General features: G+C 43.0%; 1 protein-coding gene and 1 long non-coding RNA gene across 11 annotated transcripts in view; one reads left to right on the forward strand and one right to left on the reverse strand.

Moving 5' to 3' along the window:
- Positions 1 to 17,393, forward strand: part of nhsb (Nance-Horan syndrome b (congenital cataracts and dental anomalies)) — a 71,112-nt gene that overhangs the window by 49,002 nt on the left and 4,717 nt on the right. Inside the window, exons 2-12 of one of the 5 annotated variants that reach the window (XM_037748140.1) lie at positions 8,837 to 8,989; positions 9,097 to 9,233; positions 9,903 to 9,950; positions 10,212 to 10,256; positions 10,342 to 10,386; positions 10,675 to 10,737; positions 11,350 to 11,542; positions 11,775 to 11,906; positions 12,417 to 12,569; positions 13,440 to 16,628; positions 17,119 to 17,242. In XM_037748140.1, coding sequence (XP_037604068.1) covers positions 8,837 to 8,989; positions 9,097 to 9,233; positions 9,903 to 9,950; positions 10,212 to 10,256; positions 10,342 to 10,386; positions 10,675 to 10,737; positions 11,350 to 11,542; positions 11,775 to 11,906; positions 12,417 to 12,569; positions 13,440 to 16,628; positions 17,119 to 17,242 — 4,282 coding nt within the window. Of the gene's footprint in view, positions 1 to 8,836; positions 8,990 to 9,096; positions 9,234 to 9,902; positions 9,951 to 10,211; positions 10,257 to 10,341; positions 10,387 to 10,674; positions 10,738 to 11,313; positions 11,543 to 11,774; positions 11,907 to 12,416; positions 12,570 to 13,439; positions 16,629 to 17,100; positions 17,243 to 17,393 lie in introns of those variants that run through there. The other 4 variants (XM_037748156.1, XM_037748150.1, XM_037748166.1 and 1 more) reach the window with 4 other exon arrangements.
- LOC119475479 overlaps positions 1 to 17,393 on the reverse strand; it is a 55,557-nt gene that overhangs the window by 31,647 nt on the left and 6,517 nt on the right. For all 6 annotated transcript variants that reach the window (XR_005203798.1, XR_005203799.1, XR_005203807.1 and 3 more), the window contains 2 exons: positions 11,310 to 11,516; positions 5,114 to 5,206 (listed from right to left, as the gene is read on the reverse strand). This is a non-coding gene — a long non-coding RNA (uncharacterized LOC119475479). The remainder of the gene's footprint in view (positions 1 to 5,113; positions 5,207 to 11,309; positions 11,517 to 17,393) is intronic.

The raw sequence follows: 17,393 nt of genomic DNA on the forward strand, positions 1-17,393 counted from the left end.
GTCTCGGTCTAGGCTGCGTCCCTGTGCGATCCAAAGGTACTGTCTCCTCTGTAGCATCAGTGTGTTCATTACCTGTTTAGTTCCTGTCATTAGTGTTTATACTGTGAAATTACTTTTAATTAAGACAGGAATGTGACTATAGTGTCACTGTGATGATGACGACACTGTGGCAGTGTTATAATATCAGCTCACTGTCATTCTGTCTGTTACATTGCAACAAATCCTAATACAACAGTTATGTATGATATTGTACGAAAAGTTATTCCTCATTTTTGGAGCATTTTCCTACGAATGTCCAGCAACACGTGTCAATTTCTGCTCGTTACATGCATTAAGTCCTTTCAAAATACACTTCTGTCTTCACAGGAAACAACTTGGTTAGGTTTAGGCAACAAAACTACTTAGTTAGGTTTAGGAAAAGATTGTGCTTTGGCTTAAAATAACACCAGAAGTGGCATAACTTGAGTACGGAAGTTACGTGACAAATCAACATTGACTTTTGGTTTAGCACGGGGTGTGTCTGGTGTTTTTTGATCCACCTATCCACCCCGACCTCCTCGGCATTTGTCGCTCTTTATACTCCTAGTTCGTCATTATGTGGATTACATACAAACTTATTTTGTGGGATATATACAAATTACATTGCATTACTTTTCGTTGGTATAGCCATGAACGGTGTATGAGAACACTGTACATTGTGCTAAGCTTAATCACAACAGTCATACAGTCAACAGTGCATTTTCAATGAGATGCTATTTTAGCTAACTGTCAGTGTATGTGCACACTACAGTGTTGTGGGCACGAGGTCGTTTTACTATGAACTTTTTTATGAAATTATATGAGATGAAAAGTGTCAAAGCCAATACCAAAGTTGTCAACGATATCAACAAAAGTCATCTAGAATATTTTCATTTGATGGAACGGTGCATCCATAAAAAAAGGTCTTGAGATTGAGTATTTCACTAATAGTTTGAATATTGTATTTCACAGTGTAAACATCTCTAGCTGAAATGAATAGTCAATTAATGGATACGTTCAGAGCAGACAGAAAATTAACCTGCAACAATTTCATAATTTTTTGCAGTTTTCTTAATCGTTTTGTCATTTTTTAATCGTTTCAACAATTTATTGGCTAGACCCTCCTGAGAATATTTGAAGGTTTTCTTAGTCTTCTAGTAGTAAACTGAACAGTATTTTGGACTGTTGTGGGAACCCGTGATGGGCTTTTATCAATATTTTATGCCAATTTATTGATCGATTAACCAAGAAAGTAATCTGTAGCTTCAATGAAGAGTTAACAAGATGATACAGAATATACTGTACATGAAACTGTCAGTCAGTGTGGAATAAGGTCATATATTTAGGGGAGAAGTGGATGTTAAGCTTTGATTATGTGTTTTGTTGTGTGCTCAGCCAGGGGCGAGTTAATGTAAAATTACTATTCCTGAATTAATGTGTTGTTCCTGCAAAAGTTGCAACAGTTTGAAACACTGTGGCTGAAACTACATGCTGATATCAATATAGTACTGGTGGAGGTGTGACTGCTGAGCTGTTGCAGGCCGACTAACAGTGCACAGTTTTCCCTCTGCAGAACTGGCCAGCTAGTGTTTCTTATATAACAGCTGTCTACTATGACAAGATTCTGCAGCTACTGCCATAGGGAGTGTGCTGCCTGACCCAGATACACCCTAATACATTCTCCACTAATGACTTACATTCACTCACATCTGGACCAGAGAGAGAGAGAGACGGATACAAAATTATATAGCTGTGCCAGGAAGAGAAAGAGCAATATTAAAGCAGTGACATGTGGAGAAGTCAGTGCAAATGTCATGGACGGTGATGTATTTTTATAGTGTGTTGTTTTACACTACAGTGTGTCCTCTGTGCATATCAAAAGAGTCGGAGCTGTTCACTGGCTTTCTGTGTTCTGCAACTGAACTTCATACCATTATTTTATCTATTGTATTTTTATTATAGCTCTTGTTTTCTGTCTCCTTCTTCTTTCTCTTCTTCCTTAAAAGTTGAATCTCGGAAACCATACACATCAACCAAGACTTCCAGATAAAACTCATTCACTACTAGGGTAAAATTAGACCCATTGGCCAGATGAGACTGAAGTGGTGCCATAAAAAACACTTTTTTTAGCCAATAACTCACCAACTGAAAATCACACACCTAAAATAGTTGTTAGTAGAGATGGCTGTCCTGACACACACCACATCAAATTCCACACATTTTGGCCCATTAAGCTTTCTTGATTTTGCAGTGCTTCAGTAGAAAAATACTTGTAACTAATAAGATGTAGCTCTGTATGTTTTCCTGTGCTACGATATGTTACCAGTGAATTTCCTACGCTTGTGTATCGTGGGTCAGGTTGATTGACATAAATGCCTGCCCACTATCATCCAGCCAGCTCGTAAAGGCTGATGTGTATGGTAAATCTTCTTGAAACTCCCTATAGGCAGTAGGAGTAGGAGTTTCCATCCGTCTATTGATTCATCCATCTGTCAATCTATCCCTCTATTTTCAAGTCAAGAGCAAGCAGAGCAGCATAAATGTCCTTTTCCATTGAACAGGGCATCCCCAAGCCCTCCCACTCCTCCTGCCAGCTGGCCATGCGTTGAACTCCTGCAATGTGGAGGGAGGGACATTCTCACAAGGTGCCCAAACCACCACCAAAATGCAGTAGTTCGACACAAATGTCCTTGGAGTTGCTGTTCTTTAGATAGTCAGGCTGGTTGTAACTGTTAACACATTGTGTTCTGTTCTGGCACTGGACAACCAAGTTTACACCTGCAGTCTTGGGCTGATGCGGGCCGAGAATCAGCCTCTGTCAGCAGCTCTTGGTCTAGTTTCGGTCCTCTGGTCTGGTTTGATCATTTTCTTCCTAAAACTCTAGGAAAGGCTTCCCCAAGTAGGCTGAGTAGTGTGACTCAATGACAGTTTGAACACACCTTCCTGCCCTTCTACTCGGGGTATGCTCGACAAGAACTAGTACTATCACATGTAGTCCGATAATGTCGAAAGGCAAAAGCGTCTGATTGTTCCAAACGGCCACACTCGAAGGTGGAGAGAAAAGCCGGCCGTCATAGAGAGGAGTGAGACATAAAGATAGTCTAAATATGAAGAAAATGGCGTACATTTTCAGACAGTCTCTCCTGGAAGACATTCGTCAAAAGTAACGGAAATAGTTGTGTAAAGAATGAAAAAAAAGAGAGCTTGAGAGAGAAGTTCAAATGCTGCCTACTTTCTCAGAACCACCTGGTCGATCACAGCGTGAAGTGGCAACACGTTCTCATCCAAACTCGTCACATCCTGACGCTTTGTCAGACCCCTCTGCGTCATTTTTTGCTTGCAGTTAACACATGATTAATGTTGTGAATTATACAAAAACATTTACTTAGGATTAGGCAACAAAACCACATTGTTAGGTTTAGGAAAAAACAACATGGTTGGATTTAAAATGACTATGTTTGTACAGTGAAAATGTGACTTGACGTGGTGAACACGGGACATGAACCACCAGTTGATTGTAACGTGAAGTTGAAACGTAACGTACGGGACACGAACAGCGGGCTCCTGGATAAAAGCTTTGTGTTTGTTGGACCCGTCCACCTCCCCTCACGCCCGCCTTGTTTGCCTTTTTTTGCTCTTTAAACTACATCACCACAGTCATTCCCGGCGCACTTTCCCTAAGCATTTTACTGTTGCCGCAGATGGGTTTACATTAGGGATGCACCTATACCACTTTCTTCAGACCGAGTACAAGTACAAGTACTTACATTTGGGTATTCGCCGATACCGAGTACCGATACGAGTACTTCTCTGTGCCAAAAGACCCTCGTTAACAGCCAGCTGGAGGGTGTGAGCGACACACGTCAGGCTGGAGAGTCCTGCGTACGAGGCGGTGCAAAGTGTCACCGGCGCGGACTGTCCTTAGTGCGCCCAAGCCGCATCATGCCCCCAGAGTGGGGCTCGGCCCACGTAAAAGGTGCTAGGGGTCTGCGGCGATGTCTGCAACCCACCCGACTCGTCTTGAAACACGGACCAAGGAGTTTAACGCACGCGCAAGTCAGAGGGTACAAGCAAAACCCCGTGGCACAATGAAAGTAAGGGCCGGCGCACGCCGGCTGAGGTGGGATCCTGGCCCCGTGGGGTCGGGCACACCACCGGTCCGTCTCGCCCGCACCGTCAGGGAGGTGGAGCGGGAGCGCGTGCGATAGGACCCAAAAGATGGTGACGAGAGGTTAACGTAACGCTGCTGTAAACTGGTATCGGTGCCGTTGTATCGGAGCCGTTTTGCGTACATGAGCACAGTATCAGACCCGATACCCGATACTGGTATCGGTATCGGTGCATCCCTAGTTTACATTGCAGTTAATGGAAAGCTCGGGGCATCTCATACACAAGGGTGCCTTGTGCAGCGGTATCAAGCGCCGACGGCCGTGACAAAGTGTCGGTATTTGACGCCCTGGGAATGAGAACGGGCTGGAAGTGGGCATGAATGTCAGAGTGACGGTTTCTGAAAGTTAGAAAGGTGAAAAGTGTGTGTGTGTGTCAGAAAGGTGTGGCTGGAGGGGGTTTAAAACGCTTCGGTTGGAGCACACGGGCACCTTTAGTCTCCTCACCACAAGTGTCTGCTTTTAAACTTTGATGATGATTCACAGGGGGCACTACAACATATTATAGATGCATTCTTCCTTTTTCCCATCCCTCTGTTTATTTCCATCGCTCCTCTCATTCATAATGTTCAGCAACTATGTTGCTTTCTCTCTTTTCTTCCTCTTTTCTATCTACAAATATTTATCACATTTAATTTGACTCTCAGACATCTCTTTGTTTTGGTAACGATGGAGACAGAAGTTTATCATTCCTAGTGTACCCTTTGAAGCTAAACACTTGTGTTGATTAGTGCTTTTCTGTTATTAGATCCATAATCAAACATTTTTCAGCACTAAATCCAAATTGCACCAAAGTTCAATGTTAAGTTCGAACTTAACCATTCATTTGCATCGCTGCTGTTTGAACCACTGCTTTTAGAGTGTTCGACCCCTGTGAATTGCTGCATTACTCTCTGTACTGCATTTCTTTATTAAACAGTGTTTCCTACCTTCTTTTTTTACTGTAGCTCCTCTCCTCCCCTCTCTTGGTGCTGTTGGCATGCAAGTCCTGATGATGACACTGCAAGTTGCTGACACTGCACCTGCAGATTTCAGGATGAGGGGAAGCAGAGATGGGGGCATACAGTAAGAAGGAGAGGGATGATGGGTAAAAGACAGAAAGAGAGCGAGACAGACAGACAGAGTGTGTGTTAGAGGAGTGTGTACGTGTGCTCAGCCATGTCTGCTCCTGGACGTTAGCGATGGGTAACTCCCAGCATAAGCTTCATTACAATCGAATGCAGATGAAGAGGAAGAGGAGCAGGACAGCAAGAGTGAGGCGGGACAATGCAGGTAGGCAGGAGAGGTGAAACTCTAAAAGACGCTGAATAAAAGCATTTAGAGTTTGTTACATGCTACTGATTATTTATTTTGGGATATGATTTGTATTCCTGGTGGATTCTCTGAGATATTCACTTTGAATCCAGCACTGCATTGTTCATGTTTTTAGTCTTTTTAGGGCTACGTGAGTTGGCGCCAGAGGGAAGGTTATCGAGGTGCTGGACCGAGTGGTCAAGAGGGAAACACTGAGACACCCTGTGTGGAACAGTCTGATGTTAAATACTATTTATTTTACATGTTTTTTTAGTGAAGTTGTTGCTGCGGCAATGGACTGTAAAGCTACATGTAATGGAACTTTGCTGATGTTCTGTTCGCTATTCATTTATCTCTGCTTACATACACATTCACATGGATGTTCAGGCTTCACAGTGCAGAATGATTTATGTCCAGAGTTTGACAGTAGAAGGCTGTTTTCACATGAATCTGCTGAAGGGGGGAAGCTTCTCTGCGCTCACCTTAAATATTTGCATCTTCTTATATTCTTGATTTTTCTATGCGGCAGAAAGACTAGATGTGATTTTAAGATTATTTTTAACCAATACAACTTTTTTGTGTAAAAAAACAGACACAAATTATCATTCAGAGGTTTTCATAAACACGTCTAGAGGGGATTTTTAAGTAAAAATCTTTTTTTGATGACATACAGAATAAAGCAGCAGGGAACTTTTAGCTGAGTAGTGCAGTTTTAGCACTACAACTTGATGATAATGATGAGGAGACACCTTCATTGCTGCAGCAAGAGAGCAAGAAAAAATAAGTAGGGAAGGAAGGGACAATGAGAAGAAAGATGAGGGAAACAAGTGGGTTGGCAGGCAGTAAAGCCAAAGTAACAAATCCACTAATTTAACTGTCACAACAACTAGGTCAGCACCTTGTACAGAGAAACACGTTTGGTTCCAATATTCTACTCCTCTGTCCCTCCTCTATCGAAGGTAATTACCACTCACAACCAGGTATAATAAAGTATCGAGGCATGTTTTTTGCAGATTTTGCAGATCTGTCAGTTTAATGAGCAGACTGGCTCTATGCAACTAACACGAGGATCTCCCAGAATCACATTAAACAGCCCAGAATTTCAGCTTTTAGAGCTTAAATTTATTTCAAGTTACTGTTTTCCCTCTAATGCATACAGTTTCATCTGCCAAGTGTGTTTGTATAGCTGAAGAGTCTTTTAGTTGTATTTTACAATTATTATCGTCACAATTGTTTAAGACGCAAAGTGTGACGTGCAAAACAAGGCAATAACGTTATCTGTATGTGACGGTCTTTGGGGCAGAACGCTGTGTAATTGTAGTGTGAATAAGCTGGCCTCCTGTGCTTCTTTAACCTTGTAGTTTAAATCGGCCGGATGCTGCTGATGTGAGCTCGCTGATTTAATTGCAGGCAAATACGAGCCTTGATGAGCAATGAAAGGTTGCCTGGCTACTGATGTACAGTGTGGCTTTCAAGGGCACAATTGCATTTTGAATTCTGAGTTAAAAGAGGGGAAATTGATTTCATAATAAAAGCGAAAGGGTCTCTGAGAGCAGATAAGAGAGATGGATAATCACAGTCCTTCTCTCTCTCGCTCTCTCTCCTCGTCTGTAAATCAACCGTTTTAATCTTTGGAAATGAAAGTTAGAGATTCTCAGGTGTACATCATTCATGATGGGGTTTGTTGTGTTTTCTGATGATAATAAATTAAGGTGGATGTGCTGGTGTATGCAGAGTTGCAGTGGTGAGGCGTGTTTAGCTGCCACCTGCTGGCATGTCTCGGCCTTGTCTCATGTTTGAATGCACAATATAGAAAGAGGATTCTGACATGCCTCGCATCAAACTTTATAATTTTTTTTGTGTATCAACTTATAACATCATTGTCCTTATTTTCCTTTTTTTTTTGTATGTTCATGTGTTGACTGACCTTAGTGTGAGGCCTCTGTCTTTAGCTGGTACATTGTAAAGCCTGGCCTGGATCTCAGCTTAATGCTGTTTCCTCTCTGATGCTGGTGGACCAGACATGATGTTGGCAGACAAATGCCATATTTCAAGAACCATGTCTTAGAGCAACAATAACATCTTTGGTATTTTCTTTCCAGAACTACTATAACGCTATTTTAAGACTTCATATTTTATATTTAAGACCTAAACAGAACTGGATATAAATAAATGTGTTTAATCAAAATACCTCAAACTAATTGACATCCAGCCTACCTGGCAACAAGCAGTGTTCTAATACAGAAGTACTGGTTGGTTTGTGGGTCTGTAGGCTAAATCTTAGTTGACAATTGTAGTCTGCTGTGTGCTCTGTACTTGCTGCGTTCTTGAGGGTTGTTATAGGAAGCGGAGAGCAGAAAGAATGGGGATTCAGCTCATTTTTTGCCCCCAGACATGCTAGTTGGTCATATGGCCGCGGGTCTATAATAGGGCTGAAATGTTTCGTAAACGTAACTCGATAACTAAAAATCATTGATGCAAATTCAAAATGAGTATTGGGCGAAGGTAAATTATAACGTTATCATCATGCATTCAAATGTAATCTTGTAAAATGTAGTTTTTGGTGAGAAACTTGTATAAATACAGTTGTTTGAAGGAATATAATGAATCAATATATTGATTTATACGTATAAGAAGTTACAAACAGTCCCTTTAACTAAAAATACAATAATTTATTTCCTAATAATTGACTACTATACATGATGACAATAACACGGTAAAAGGATTTTTGAGAATTTTTTGATTGGTTTACACTGACGTCAGGATGGTGGATGAAATAATCTTTCGGGATGGTTCTGGAATGGTGCTGAAAGATTTTAGTCTGGAGCCTTGAAACCCAGAATGTAATATGGTACTTAAATGCACTAAATGGGTTTGGTTTTGACAGATATTATTATTGTGTAAGCAATACAAATAAAAAGTAAACCCATTAGTTGTTCTGTCTTATTTTCGTTTTTGTATATTTACTATTGCTCCTTAATAAAGCAAGTATTTTTTATCCGATTACTCGATTAATCGATGGAATACTTGATTACTAAATTAATCGAGAGCTGCAGCCCTAGTCTATAAGGTTAAAAGATACAGTATGTTCTCATGTTCCTTTGATTGGATAAAATCACACAAAGGTCAAAACACATAACAAAAAAAAAATAACAACACAGAACCAACTTTGTATATGAGCAGACCAGTTGTATATATGTATATATGTATATATATATGTATATATATATACATATATACATATATATATATAAATATATATTCTTTTTTTTTTTTTTTTTTTTTTTTTAGATGAGAGTCATCATAGAGATTGCCTTGAACATGTTCTGTCTGTCTGTCTGTCTCTTCTCTCGTCTTAGCGGTCTCCAACCTGGATATAGAGAGCAAGCTGTCGCTTCACTATCAGGCTCCATGGCACCAGCAACACAACGTGTTTCATCCTTGTACCCGACCGCCATGTCTGGAGGAGCTGCACAGAAGCGCTCAGCTCAGTCTCAGAGCGCTGCACCGAGGTGAGAGAGGCCGATCCCATCTCCACAGCTGCATTATGTTGTGTACAAATGACACGGATTGTGAGTTTTTATGTGTGTGTGTGTGTGTGTGTGTTTGGGTTTCACAGACGACACACAGCACCACCGCTCCACAAGTCGGGAGAGAAACAGGGTGACCATCTCTATCTCAGTGGCGCCCCCTATGCCCACCTTCCCCTCGCCACACAGTATCCGCCGGCAACAGAGGAGTCGCCTGGCACGAGCGGTAAGGATGACGTATATCTCACATCAACCAACCAGGGGGGGCGGTTATCCAGAAATAGTTTACTTTAAATAGCAGGAACTATATTATGCGATTGTACTTCTTATCAAGCAGTTCACACTTGTACGCCAATAAATTCTGGGATTATGTGTAGGGGATGAGTCTCAGTATAGTAGCAAAAATCTCAAACATGCAAACAAAGTTAACCACTGAACTGGACAGTTTGTACATGTTGAGTGAGGTATGGGAAAGTGAGGAAGACATTAAAGGTCCAGTGTGTAGGATCTGGTGGCATCTAGTGGTGAGGTTGAGATTGCAACCAATTGAAGCCTCTCCCGTGTGCCGTGTGTATTGGGAGAGCTACAGTGGCAGACGTGAAAACGCGAATGCCCCTATCTAGAGCCAGTTGTTGTAAGAGTAACGTAGGTCATTTGGAGCATTGAAGCAAGAGAGAGAGAGAGAGAGCGGCAGCAACCGGAGTGATTAACGTTATCGACTCTGGCCCAAGCCGTTCTGGGCTACTGTAGAAACATGACGATTCAACATGGCGGATTTCGGCATTGCATGGCATTTTCGTATTCTTATGTTTTGTGTTTATTGACACCTTTAATTCTTATTAAATATATGTTACAACAAACTGACACACTATCTCATTCTGATGTTGCCATGCAGAAAGAGAGAGCAGAGAGGGAGCGAGAGTTAGACTATCAACCCAGGAAGGTAAAACAGAAATGTGTCTGTGTGTTCATGTCTGTTAATGTCTAAAACATGTAGACGCCTGCTGTAACATTTGTGTTATATGCACCTGTGTGTGTCTGGGGTTTCATGTAACATCGCACTACAGCGCTACATTTGATTCCTCTTTTATTATGTGGTGGTATTGGTACCTGTTTAATGTATATCGGTATACATTACAGGTATTTTTTGTTTAGAATTTTTTTTATCACACTATTCATTTTATTCCTTCTGCATCTCTTGAAGGAGAGGACCGTGAGAGAAACAGAGATACAGACCATACAGAGAAAAGTGAGGAAATTCACTGACACATCTCTAATTTCATTAGTTCAATTTTACCTGCACACTCACAAATAATTGTGTGTATATGTTACAGGAGAGGCCAGGGAGAGAAGCCGATATTCAGACGATCCAAAGAAAGGTAGGAAAGATGTTTGAATGGCAAATTATCAACCATACCAGGCTTGCAGTAGTTTATAGTTAGACAGGGTAAACAAGATTTCAACATAGTGAAGATTTTTTTTAAGACTGTTAGAGAGAACAAACTGGAAAAATGAAACAATGCTGTACATCGTCTGTCTCATTCATCCTTCACCTTTTGACTTTCCTTTAATCTTTTCATTTAATATGATTTAATCTTTTGGATTACTCATGTCATGTCATCTATTCTTTTGTTTTTCTTTTGTCTTTTCTTTATTTGTGTTAATAGTTTGAGTGCTTTTACTCACTTCACCCTATTGAAGGTTGCATCTTCATTCCTTGGAACAGAAAGGTATCATGTATTTGTGTTGTTTTTACCTTCTAATCAAATGTTGTGTTTACTTCTTGATAGCTTCACTCTGCACTACCTTTGGTATTGTTTTTGCCAGTACATATTAGGGCTACACAATTAATCAAAATCTTATCGTAATCACAATATGGCCTACTGCAATTTTCAAATCGCAGGATGAGGAGGAAATCGCAATATTTGTTAAAGGTGAAATGTGTTTCAAAATACCATTTTAAATTAAATATTGTTGTACTGCAGCGATGTTGCATCCTGGCCTACACGTCATATTCTACAGAATTAAGAAAACTTTGTTTGGTACAGATCCCTGCAAAAATCACAACATAATCATTTTAATATTTTTCAATGAAAAGTATGTATCATACCCTCTAATATCGCGATTGCAATATTAGTCAAAATAAATGGAATTAGATATTTTTATATATCTTTTGATGTTGGAGAAATTGTACAATAGTGGCTATGTCATTCTACACATCACCATTGTAAATAATTAATTTTAGTCTGTCCAACTAAGTAACTTATATATATTAAAACTGTAAGACTGTATCAGCACCTACCATGTATATAATGTTGCTGCTGTCCGTCTGTTCCCTCCAGACTGTCTCGACAGGGGAAGGCGAATGTGGAGAGGTCCAGGGAGGCCACAGAGCCAAGGCCGGAGCCCCCAAAGCCCCCTCGACCCAGGATAAACAGACAAACTGGTCCAAGGAAAACCTCTCACCATCAGATCAGAAGTCAACTGCCGATTCGAACTCCATCTCCTCCTGCATCATCCCCATTAACGTCACAGGTAAGACAAAGAAGACAAAAAGGAAATTTAAGAAAGAGCAAGGTTGGCCCTAGTGAGGATCAATCAGGGACTTTGTTATTGTGAGACAACAGTGCTAACAAGTGACCAAACAGCAACTGTTCCCAAATCAGGAATCAAACCCAGACTGCCTGCATGAAAACCAGGAATCTAATTGAATATATTAAACTTTAGCTTTCTTTTATGGCTTATGGCTTCTGTGTTGTTATTGCAGGAGTTGGGTTTGACAGGGAAGCAAGTGCTCGTTGCTCTCTAGTCCATTCCCAGTCGGTTCTTCAGAGGAGAAGGAAGCTGAGGAGGAGGAAGACTATCACAGGAATACCCAAAAGAGTACAACAGGACATGGGTATGTTATAGAGCACACCTGGAAAATTTAGGGTGATAATACTGTACGGGACTTAATCTTGTAGGTTTGGCAAATTGCTATTGGTTTTATTCATATTTTTCCAATTTAATTGCTTAAATCTGGGAATGAGGTGACCTTGCTAATACAGCCATGAGTTCATGAGGGCAAGCTAAATGAGCAGCAACAATCACGTGCAAACAAAAATACTAGGCAGTCCATTAAAACTGCTACCCAAACTGTACCTACTTATGAGCTACTTCCTGGTTCAACTTTGACTAATTTACCTGTAGTTGTGCATGCATGCAGTTTCATAATGCAATTGTCATGTACATTTCAGTTTTTGTTTTTGCATCCAAATAATGTGGTTTTAAGAAAATGGCTCAACTTGATTTGTTTACAATCTGATCATGAATATGGGAGGTCCTGATTCTCAGCAATAAAGCTAGTGTGTAAAATGTCACCATTACCTGTAAGACTGACACTCTACATGCTCTGTCTCTTTGCTTTCAGACTCAGATGAATCACCCGTAGCAAGAGAGCGCACAGTGATTGTCCATGCCAACCCGCACCAACTCTCTCTCTGTCAGGAAGACCTCTTAATCAGTGGTCGCCTCCATCACACTCGTGACTCTGGCTGCCAGACAGATGATTTCCTTATAGCATGTAAGTGTCTGAGAATGGACAAGTATATTTGGTTCTTTATTCTGGCTCCCAAATTTGTGCTACAGCCTAATACCTAGTTCACACTACACAACCTTAGCCCTGGTCTTCCATTCGGCAACAGCTTTTGGAGCTCCCCAACAAAAGCCTCAGTTCAGAGGCAAATCCGCGTTGGCTCGGCACTCGCACATCGGTGCTCGAGCGCTATGTGTGAACTGTACAAGGACCAGGCTCGCTGATGCATCGCAGACACATTCCGGATATCTAGCATGCTAAATATCTGGACCTGACAGCGAGTCTGTGGAGGTCCGGGCGAGTCACTTTAAAGTCTCTTTAACTGCGACGATTAACGTCTTTTGTTCCCTCATGGCTGGGTTGTTCAGCTCTGTATTGCCGGTTATGTGATTGGCCACCGCAGTGTGACGTTGGTTTGCGTTTCTCAAAAAGGTGGTTCTGTTTCTACTTTTCCCCTTTCTACTTTTTAGCCTTAGTTTATAATTTCATCATATTTATACGAAAATAACAAAGCTGCATTTTTTGTTTGTGCTAATTTCTGTAGACCTTTTCTTTCAATTAACATTTGACAATAAAGAAGTGTTTATGTTCTTTATGTAAGCCATACTTTTGTTAAGGCAAACATTTGTTAACTTATTTTTGCCAAATAAATGAAAAGCATGTTGAAATCAGAAATTGACCTCCTTGCTGTAACATAAATGTACCGAACCGAACCCAAAACCGTGATATGAACCAAACCGTGAGTTTTGTGAACCGTTCCATCCCTACTATATATGGTAACTTGGTATAGTCCATATGGTCGACATCCAAGACATTAAGAAATGTGTCCCTCTCTCTGTTTTGTCTTTCCCTCTTTAGGTACAGCTGCTCCCTCCAGAAGGCGCATCAGAGCCCAACGTGGCCATCAGGGAATCCCTGCCTCTCTCTCCCATTCAACAGGCAACATTTCTTCCCTGGGTGACCAGTCAGATTCCACATACACCAGTGCTGCAGCCCACGGTGGACGCTTGCGCTCTCGTAGCCTTCCTCGAGAGGGTGGACGTCTGATGGACAGTGATGACGATGACGATGACAATTATGATGATGATGATGACGAAGATGAGGACTTGTCACCATACGAAGCGGAGGACTTTATTCCACCTGGCCCTAGTCCAAGAATGAAGATGATGATGATGAAGGATGAAGAAGAGAGCACAGATGACCAGGCTGCTCCTGAGCCACTGCAACTTGGAAGTCTAAAAAGGTTGCAGCGATCTGGTGAGAGAGACCGAGGGGGTGGAGGAGGAGGGAGCCCAGAGCACAGCTGGATGGAGAGGGGCCGTTCTCGCTTGCCCCGCAAGGCTGACATGGGCAGCTGTGAGATCTCATCGAGTTCAGATACTTTCAGCAGCCCTATTCACTCAGTGTCTAACACAGGAGTCCTAGGCAGCCATGTGGACCACAAGGAGGACCACCAGTCCTCGAGCGGGAACTGGAGTGGTTCCAGCTCCACCTGCCCTTCGCAGACATCTGAAACCATCCCCCCGCCTTCTTCTCCACCACTGACAGGCTCATCCCACTGTGACTCAGAGCTGTCACTCAACACTGTGCCCAATGCCATTGATGAGGGATTCTCTCTGGATGCCTCATACCACTCGGACCTCAGACCTCAGGGCCAGGGCCACAGGTCAAGCTCGTTCACATCCTCAGCCACAGACCAGCTGGACGATGCAGGAGTCAGTACAGCCAGTGAGGGGGAGTGGACATACCCTCCAGATCAAGACCAGACTGATCCGGACCAAGACCTTGACCAATCCCAAAATCTGAGCCGGAGCCATGGATTAGCGCAGGAGTACAGCTCCACACACAGTCTACAAGACCAAACCTGTTTCGGTGACAACAAGACCAGCAACACTGAAAAAGATTCTGGCTCTCATTACTCATCTGATACAGAGAGTTTCTACTCCTCTTCTGTGCATTTTGGGGAGTGTAATCAGAGTTACAGAGGATACATGTATAACTATGCAGACCCAGGGCCTGACTGTGGCCAATCCAACACTGTGGCAGCACCACTATCCCATGGAGTTTACCCCCAGCCCTCAGCTAACTTCAGAGCAGGTACTATGACCCTGGGGAGAACCTGTCGTCCGCTGAGGAAACCAAAAGTCAAACCTCCACCACCCAAACGGACCTCCTCGCTGAAGGACACCTGTAGTGGTGTTGATGTTGGAACGGACACACAGGCAGATCAGGATCAACCAAAGACGGTTAGTGAACAAGAGCTTACCTTGTCTTCCACAGATATGAAGCTGGAACTGGAGCTAGAGATTGGAGGTGCTCCAGAACCATTACAGACATCCTGTCTAGTGGCAGAACCTTTGGGAACTTGGGGAAGGGGACTGGGTGAAACTGTGGATATAGTAGAGCCCATGTCCTTCAGCTCTGCAGATACACACTCATTTAAGGATGAAGGTGCGGTGCAATCTGACTATGCAGACCTGTGGCTTCACAACAGTGAGCTGAAGTCCAACAATGGTGAGTACACGTCCATGTCCAACTCAAGCACAGCCACAGGCACTACTGTCATGGAGTGTATCAAGTCACCAGACAGCTCTTCCTCCTCCACAGAAACCCAAACCCAGGCACTTGCTCAGGCTTCAGAGACTAGGGCAACTAGTCCGCCTCTCCCACCTGAAGACTTCAAACTTGGGTCACCTGAGAAGCTGGCTGGCCTTGCCTCCCCATCAAGTGGTTATTCCAGCCAATCAGAGACTCCAACGTCAACCTTGCCCTCATCTTCGGCAGCGTTCTTCCCAGGACCACTGTCTCCCTCAACTGGCAAGAGAAAGCCCAAAGTGCCCGAGAGGAAGTCTTCTCTCTCTTCCCTGCAGCACTTCCCCAGAGATGGAGCTTCCATTTCCTCTGGCTATAAGAGAGACCCAGACTTCCCACCTCCACCTTCTCAACTTGATCTCAATGTTCTTCATGGTGGTTATGTCAGACACACGCTATCTCACCGAACGCATCACATGCACACGCTCCACCACAGCAAACACAGAGTTGCAAGTGTTTTAGCCACTGGAACAAAGTTGATGGCTCCTGAGGCATCAAATACCAACCCACCATCAAGTTCAAACTCTGCTCTAACAATTCCCAGCTGCAATCTATTGGTGATAACTCCATCAGCTCTTCGTTCAGTGAAGCTTCATTCTATTAGCCAATCTAAACATAGAGCTACCACTGTTGACCAGGAAACAGCAAGTGGAGCAGAGACTGCAACAAGACCCAAATGTCCTCCTAGTGGTTCTACTCTGGCTCCACCACCTATTAACACAAGGCCTCTCCCTCCTCGCAGACCACCTCCCAGACCCCCAGTTCATGACCACATCTCCTCCCCTGAACACTTGCAACCACCTTTCCCTGGCCGCCACCCTGATGGACCTCCATCCTATGAAAGCCTGCTACTCAGACAGGACCGCTACGGACCTGGAACCTTCTGGGCTATGACAGCCTTTAGAACCCGGATGGACCCAACATCAGAACTCTCTGAGGACAGCTCACCCCTGCATCGGCCCGTGCCACGTGCCCCCCACCCTTCGCCTGTGGATCTACACACACATATCCACTCGCACGCAGAATTCAGAGGGCTCACGCACTCAGCTCATGCACACCCTGAGTTTAGGGTTTTGGGGGAGCGCTCGTTCTCCCAGGATGATGATGATGATGAAGATGATGAGGAGGAAGAGGAAGAGCAGGTGAAAGAGCCACCGAGGGCTGCATGTTCCAGAGGAGGCATGCGATCGACCCACCTTCCACCCCCAGCGTATGAATTTGCCGGGTTATCCCACTCAGACTCAGGGCCCTGGGCTAGTCCAGTCAAAGTGCCTGGTACCACAATGGAGACATCGCATCCTTACCTAATCAGCGATGCAAGGAGAGGAGGACATGAAGAGCAGGAAGAAGAGGAGGAAGTGACATCAGGTGCTACCAGAAGTGCCCATCAGCAGCAGCCACATGAGAGCAAAGATGACTCCACCACTCCTGACACTGAGGATTACTTCAGTAAAGGTAAGCTAAATTCTTCTGATGGAAGGAGTACTCTTTTATAAAGATTACAGCAATTTTACAGACTACCACTTAAGGGCTGTGGGAGGTGGGTCGCCCACCTCTGAGTAGAGGACGTTAGATCTGTTTTATATAAAATCCATGACATATTTAAGTCCCAACCGGTCGACACTAGCATCAGGATTGGCCTTGCAAGGTTCAGGGTTGATTTAAAACAGTACATGGCATTTTTTGAGCCATTTCCAACCAATGAAATGCAGATTTTTATAAATGTGGATCGAAATGTCAATAATAACACCAACATTGGTGTGTTTCATCAAAGGGCAGTCATATAATTTAGTTTACAGCTCACATTTAAGTGTGCAGTACCTCTTTAATCATGTAGTAACCTTTACAGGTTCATAAACAGGTTTAAAGGATGGTTACTTCACCAATTGTATACTAAATGATCAGACAACCAGATGACATGTGATAGGTATGTCTTGGACTACAGATTCCACACCCAGTGATAATTCACTCTCCCCTCTGATGGATGACGCCAAAGTGGATGATGACATCATTCTCACATCACCCAACAAGACCCGTACAACGGAGGACCTGTTTGCCATGATACACAGGTGCTGTAAATTTTGTATTGGTGGTCAATCTATTTGATTCTCTGTCTACAGTGTACTGCATCTATTTGTCAGATTTTAGTGGTGATCCAGCTACTTCATAGTCTTTTTTTTATGTGTTTGTCATTTTCTCCATCCCTATATATATTCATCC

Source organism: Sebastes umbrosus, chromosome 2 (genome assembly GCF_015220745.1).
Source record: "Sebastes umbrosus isolate fSebUmb1 chromosome 2, fSebUmb1.pri, whole genome shotgun sequence".
NCBI lineage: Eukaryota > Metazoa > Chordata > Actinopteri > Perciformes > Sebastidae > Sebastes > Sebastes umbrosus.